The 7,539-nt window shown below is 43.5% G+C and overlaps 1 protein-coding gene across 1 annotated transcript in view; it reads right to left on the minus strand.

The window, feature by feature from the left end:
- Positions 1–2,440: 2,440 nt before the first annotated feature.
- FAM175B (family with sequence similarity 175, member B) overlaps positions 2,441–7,539 on the minus strand; it is a 22,868-nt gene continuing 17,769 nt past the window's right edge. Inside the window, exon 10 of the mRNA XM_009892753.1 lies at positions 2,441–2,499. Within this exon, the coding sequence (XP_009891055.1) occupies positions 2,441–2,499 (59 nt within the window). The remainder of the gene's footprint in view (positions 2,500–7,539) is intronic.

Genomic DNA, 7,539 nt, shown 5'->3' on the forward strand with positions numbered 1-7,539 from the left:
AGCCTCACCTTCACGCTTTGGCAGCCTCTTCAAACTGATAGTGAGGGGGGGAAAAAAAATAAATGATTTCCTAATCTAGCCTTCTGGCCTACTCTAGACAGATGTCCCTGGTAGGCGAGGAAAGATCTCAAACTTACCCACTGCTTGCTTAATCCACAGCAGGTTTAGGGAAATACATTTGGGCTGGAAGCTTTCTGTCCAAAGATAGTCAATTTGATCATCAAAGTTGAATAACTTTATATTCTGTGCGGGAATCTTGCCTTTCAGTTGAGTGGCTATATAGTGTCCAAGGGCCACGACAACCACACCGGCAGGTTCACAGTAACACCGGTTGCTCACAAAGCAATACTTGGAGACTCCAGGATACAGACGACAGTAATAACTAACCTGCCAAAATCCCACGGTAAATGAGAAAATGGTGCTTGTAGAAGTCAAATCAACAACAGATACCTGTTTCCTAATTCTTCGTCAGCACCAAGGCAAAGCCGCGCTTGGGAAAAGTTACCTCTCGTTGTACCTTGAGGTACATCCAGTGGAGGACGCTGGTTTTGCCTTTCTCTGGTAGTAGACCGGAGTCTGAGAAGAGTCAATCTGCTGTCGGTTTGCTCAGCCCCGGGAGAAATACCACAGCTGCCCAGGTCCAACACCAACATCACCAGTCCAAATGCTTTCACCAGCTGTTTGTATGGATGTTAACAAAATAAAAGTCCTAAAAAACCCAAACCCCACTACAGGTAACACCAAAAATCAGAGTTATCCTCAGCTCTGGCAGATATACGAAGCAACTGCTTCAGAGGTAAATGTACATTTTCTCCAAGCAAGTGTTTGTGCTTCACAATAATTGAGTACGAGGTGTCCAGACAACCTCACAGTGTCATACCACATGTCGGAGGAGTAAATTCGAACCTCTCTACATGCTTTCTTAAGACAAAAACTAGCTGAATAGCAAGCAGTGCCTTCGGTGCTGCCTTCAACCAGGAACGCTTGTTGCTCAGGCTAGAAAGTTACAGGCACAGCATTTGAGCGATATAATTCTGTTTAATGAACTTTTTCCATGAGTCTTGAGTAGAACATTTTATTTAAGAAGGCTCCATTTGTGGCTAAAATTAGCTATTCCTTATTGGTACTGCAGACCACCAGTGATCTTTGCTCACAGCTTCGAGATGGCAGCTACAGCAGCCTCTCACTCTTGAAAATGTGTTAGAAATCACAAACTGGCACAAAAAAATTTGTTGGAACAATCCCCACAGTGGAAATAGGCCTTCTGAAGGGAAAACCCTTGCAGTACTTTTTTTTTTTTTTGTTCCCTCTGGAAAAAAAAACATTTGCCCAAAGAAAAATGCTGAGCAGGAAAATAACTCCGGTAAGAGTTTAAAAAATAAAAGATATTGCTTATAATGGAAGAATTTCAAAACACCTGTCTGTTTATTCTATCGCTGACTTGGCTCCTGAGGATTTTCAGATTTTTCCTAGCTAACACCTTCTCCAATAAAGTCAGAGGAAATAAGCATCTGGTACACAAAGCCACATGAGGGAAATGCCCAACTGTTCTGCTCAGTATCATGTGAATACGGGGAACCCCGGTGCCGGCAGAGCCCCCAGTGCTCCTCGTGCACCGCGGGGGCTCAGGAGAGCTGGAGATCATTAACACCAAACCCCGCAGAGTGCCGCAGAAGCAGTGGCTTTCCCGGCCTCGGTGGCCTTCAGCTCCTTCTGCAGAGCTCGGCGGGCATCCTTTCCCTAATAAAACTGGAAAAGGCAATAAGGTATTTTCTTTTTTGCTGGACAATGCCTAGGGAAAAGACAAGGATGTCTTGTTTAAAGGTCAGAAAGGGGGAAAAATGACCTTCCTCGATTTCCAGTGGTACACAATCTACTGCAGGATTTAATCCTAACCCACCTGCGTCTGGTCGTAGGTGCCAAGAGGTGCTGATGGGGTTGAGATTACAGTCCTCTTCCATGAAGGCGTTCAGCTGCTTCAACATCCATCGTCATGTGCAGGACTCGCCCCGGGAAGTTGGACCTGCAAGTCTCTCAAAATAAGGAGAATGTTGAGCTCTTCATGCTCCCTTTACCGAGGCTGAAGCAGCAGGAGCTCTCAGAGCGAGCTCTCCTGAGCGCAGGGTTTGCTCCCTTCGGCAGCGTAAGGGGAGCAGCAGCGTTACCCCCACCGGCCCCACAAACTGTTGATCTGTCTCAAGGGTGCTTTGCTCTCCAAGGGGATTGGCAAGTGCTCCTGGCCATTCCAGAAAGGCAGCCTGCATTCAGAAGGATTCAGAGGCTTTGGATGTCATTAAGGTAAAATTACCATCAGATTTATGGGAAAGTGTAGAAGCGTAGATTTAAAAAAAAAAAAAAAAAGCTCATCTGAAACCAATTGTACAAGAAGGAAAACAGTGAACGAGCTTGCAAATTCAGCAAGACAACTCTAAGCCCCCCGCTATGACATGCCTGGAGTATGGAGGTCAGCAGCCACTCCCGGTGCCAAGTGGCAGGGACCTGTGGGAATTGGAACATAAGAGGTTAAAAACGCTGGTGTCTGCTTGTCTTGTGGGTGGAGATCCTCAAGGTCTTCCTGAGAGCAGCAGCAGGAGAAAGTCTTGTGGCGGTGGGATGGTCCTGTTGTGGGTACAGATTGCAGGAATGAGCAGATAAATGGTTTCTGTACAGAATCTTGAAGGCCACGGTGCCCAGAGTGAGACCTTCCGCTTGATTATCCATGAAATGTACATTAAAGTTGACACTCCTGAATATGATAAGGAGCTTAAAGAAGGATATACTAAGCATATATGACCACAGCACTCAACTCTCCACCTAAATCACGTTAAAACATCACCCGGGGGGCGGGCAGATTAGGTTATGAAGGACATTGATGAAAGCATCCCTCAGGGAGAGAAGAGACTAGAGACCTAGAAGAGAGAGCTGATGGGCTGTGCTCCTCTTCCCCCACCAAGACAGGGACGCCTTCTTGGTAAGCATTGCGCCTTCACCTTCTGCTGAAGAACACCCGGGACAGCATTTATGCAATTTTTTCACTGGCACTAGTATAATATATTAGCGCTATTGTAGCTAGTGCGTTTATCAACGGCAATTCCAAATCCATTATATCTGTCACTTCAGTACGTTGGTTATCTTTTCAACTTTGTGAAACTGTCTCAGCGAAAGTCCCTTGGAGAGGCTCTCATGTACTCACAACGCAAGAGGACCATCCTCGGGTTCTTCCAGACGTAGGCAGGAAGCAAAGCACCGCCCTGGACTGACAGCCTGGTTTCCTCATCAGTCAAAATAACATCAAGATTTTTCATCTGTTGTAGCTCCTCTGTTCCCCGTGAGCAGCGATCAGTTCCCCCTCCCCCCCGCCTTCTTCCCCAGTTTTGTTTGAAGCTGGTAAGTAGGAGAGACAGCCCTCTGCGCTTCCACCAGCGGGAATGACACAAACCCTTCCCAGCGAGGAACCCGCAGGGATTTTTGTTCACAGCGAGGGAATCTCTCCTTTTTTCTGCCATTAGCAACTGCCGCTGAGACGCTGCTACGCCACGGAAGGTTATTTACAGGTAAGCAGGGGCGAAGAGTGAGAAAACACAGGAATCGACGATTTGAAGACAAATTCTTCCATGCTGTTAGCCGAGGTGTGAAACGTGCAGCAGGTGAGAGCTCAGCAGGAGTCCTTCGAAGGCGGCGAAGGCAAATCTGAGCAATGCGATGTCAGGGTCACTGTTCTGAGCACAGGCTGGGACAGAACGTCCAAGTATTTACCAATTTACTAATGAAACTCTAAGTAAGCTTCTGGGTGCTTCCTAAATCTACAAGCTATAGAAGTGAGCAGTATAAAGGTGTACGCACGTGCAGATGCACACAAGTGCATACGGTAGAGAAATGTGGATCAAACCACCATCATTTTATACCCCACGAGAAAGGCGGGGGAAGATTCTTCCCTGAGGAACCCAGTGAGATCAACACCTTTGGAGCTGATGTGCAGACTGCTCGTCAGCAGCCACGGAGGAACCAAGCGAAGCCAGTCAGTTATCAAAAGGCATCAAATAACCCTGGGAGGTGTCCGTGGCACTGAAAAAAGCGAAAATACGGACTGACAGATCAAAGAGCCAGACCAGGCCCACGGGCGCACCCTTTCCCATCCCACGACCCACAGACACAGAGAGGAAAGCGCTGTCTGGCCCAGCAGACGGATTCATTTGCAGAGGTTCACCTGCAAACAAAAATTCCGCCACCGTGCAGAGGATTAAATTCCATGACCGTGCTCCTGCTACGCCGAGGCGACTTCTCTCCCACAGCCGTAACAAGCAAGGGGCGGCAGATATGACAGAAGATGCTGCCGTCGATTTGATCTGAAGTGATACCGATTTCTTTAAAAGCCATCTCTTGCTATAATCAAAGGTATTAAGTCTAAACAAAAGGAGCTAAACAGCAGAATGTGAAGTGTGCTGATCTGATGCTGGTTACCTTAAGCGTGATCTGAAGCATCTTTCCACTTAATAGAAAACCTCATCAGTCCTAACTTGTTTATCATCTTTCGCTGCTACACGAAGCACTAACAGCTTCCCTTTAAACTGTAACTCGGGACAGGTCAGAGCCAGCGAGACATCCCCGAGTAGTCAGAAGATGCTAGACAAGAACTCAAAACCTGCCTAGATATGCCAAAGTTAACGATGCTCACACTGCCTCCTGCCAGCACACGCCATTCCATAAGCAAATGGAGGATTTGGAGACTCCCGTAGTGTCAATCCTGGCTAATTTCAGAAATATTTGGAGATGCTTTCTGTTGTAAACATATGTGATAGTTTTAACTTACTGAGACTTTCCATATGGTACATTCCTATTCTTCTCGCTATAAACAATCATGGGGGGTGTCAAAGTAAATTTGGAAATAAAGGAAACAGCAATTCTAGGTTTCTCACACCAATAAACCAGAAGAAAGTTATTTCATTGTACCAGAGAAACTACAGGATTGTGAACTACAATCACAAGACACCAGTTTGTAGTAACTTTTCTTCAATGCCACCTACCTGTTAGTGGGTGGACATTGTTACCGGTCTTGCTGCTCCTGAGAATCACCAAAAGAAATTCTTCGTGAGTCAGACGTGGGAACCTGGCACATCACGGGTACGAAGCTCTGGCTTTCTTTATGATTAAAGCTGCTCCCTACGCCTTCAGACGGATCCCAGCCCAACACCATTATTTCTAGCAGGACCGTAATGAAAACTGCCAGGTCTGTTCACGTGTATTTTTACCAGAATATTATCCGAATTTTAAAAACTTTAAATAAAATAACACCCTTTGTTCTTATGAATAAGCAGTTACAGAAAATGAAAGTATCTGCAGATAGGCACTGGCTAGAGCATGATTACATACTCGTTCCACCTCCAATCTCTGTTTTGTAGGTAAAACCAAGCAGAACATCGGACATTTTTTGTTACTGAAAGACTTCAGCACTCAAGGTTGTATCACCATAACCATAAGAACGTGTGGCAGGTATGTAATACGCGTGGTATAGCACTACCCTCTCCCCCTTCCGTCAAATCCCCCTCTTAGTCCTACAAAGTGACCAGCTTTAACCAATCATCGACTTTGAGCCGCACTTCTGCGTTCTGGCGAGTTATTTCCCTGGCGTGGCACCTGACAAATATTAAAATATAAGCTACAGGATTAAATAAGATTTTATTGTCACATTTAACTGCTTTGTCAGAGATGTACATTTTGCAGGTTTCTGTGCGGAATAAAAATAAAAACGGTAGTTGCCATCTTGTCAATTCTGATTTCGACATACACACATCTACACCACCTGAACCACAGGCGCTTGCAGACAGCCAGCGATAGACCACCAGGGCAAGTTCTCTGTCAAACAGACTGCAACGCTCGAAGACAAAAACGCTTTAAGTTAAGGCTAATGAGAATAATGTAAAACAGTTAAAACAGACCACTAGATGTTTAAAGGTGGAAATACTCGATAGAAGAGTGGCAATTTTAACACCTCATTTTTTCCAAAGTCATCTTGCTTAATTTAGTACAGGTAAGGAAAGGCTAATGAACAGACTTTTGCCTACATATACAATACATACTGAAATTTTAGTCTCTTGTAAATCCGGTGTATTTAAACTTTTAAGCAACTGCTTTGTTCTTCTGGGTGTAAACCAAAGAAGCGGTTATTCACACCTCAAAGTGATAAATGCTTAAGATAACCTCATCTTAAAATGTAGATTTTCTCATTTACAGATCAGGGATTAAGTCCAATAATACAAACTTCTGAGTGGCACAATTTCACATATTTTGGGCAACGTTAGCGTACAAGCAGGATTTAAATAAAAATAAGTGCATCCAAACATGAAATTCTCTAAATATACCACACTTCATTTGTCCCAAATGGCAATTTTCTGACAAGAGCTGTAATTCAAATTAAAATAATCATTTAAACATTTCACCACTCTCCAAACAATCTTCTCCTACCCTATCCCCTATTTATTACATAAAATAACTCATCTAGAAGCGTAAATCCAATATTCAGATGCAAATAAAATGCAAGAAGCAGTCTCTGATGTTTGTCATTTGCAGACTCCAAAGTCCAATCATGATGGAATTTACTACTTCTGTCAGTCATTTACTCCTGTATGTGCACTTCATACTTATGCTAAAATAACAAATGAGACAATAAATGAGGCTAGTGTGGCATAAAGTCATTGTAAACCCAGCGAAACCAGAATAATTATATTTATGACATTCATTTGGATGATTTACCAGTCATCCCACCCACCCACCCTTTACAGAAAAAAAGGCAACCGTCATTTTAAGTGATACACACATTCTGCTAGTAAAAAAATTGAAACAAACCCCTTCTCTGTTAAAAGAACATGCCGATAGAAGAAGGTAGACCATATCTGTTCCAATCAGGCTTCTCAGAATTATCAAAATTTCTCTGCTTGCAAAGGCCAATTTGGCTTACCATAGAAAGCTATTTTGAAGGCGGCTGATATATCTATTCCCTTTCAAAAATTAAAATTCAAGGCATGATAGTGCAAGAGGTAAGTTTTGATTTGAGAACATTATTTGTAGACTAACTGTGCTTAGTTACTACATCCCAATTTATTGTCTTAACGAAAATACGGCAACAAAAGCTATAAGATCTCTATAAATTTCATTTTGCCTAAATTTACCAGTACATCCATGAACCTCATCAGTATTAGTACAACTTGATTATCCTAATGATTCCATTATAAAACTTGCAAAATGTATCACAACGTGAATAAACCATCTAGTGCAAGTCTTCTACATTTTGTGTGCACAGTAATCCTGTGTAGTTCATTTCCTCCAGGTTAAATCCCCAAAATCTCTCTGTAACAATTATGAAAAAACAGTGTCGTGGATTTTTTTTTCCCCCCTATCAAATCTGAGAAGTTTGAGTGTTCCTGGAATCACCATCAGGATGCGCTGAAGGTCGCGAATCCCTTGTCTGTGAGTATTCACTGTCAGAGGACTCTGTAGGTTCAAGCAAATTTTCGTAATCACTGTCTTCTGATTCGTCAACAT

Source organism: Charadrius vociferus, unplaced genomic scaffold (genome assembly GCF_000708025.1).
Source record: "Charadrius vociferus isolate BGI_N301 unplaced genomic scaffold, ASM70802v2 scaffold38, whole genome shotgun sequence".
In the NCBI taxonomy this organism is placed as follows: Eukaryota; Metazoa; Chordata; class Aves; order Charadriiformes; family Charadriidae; genus Charadrius; species Charadrius vociferus.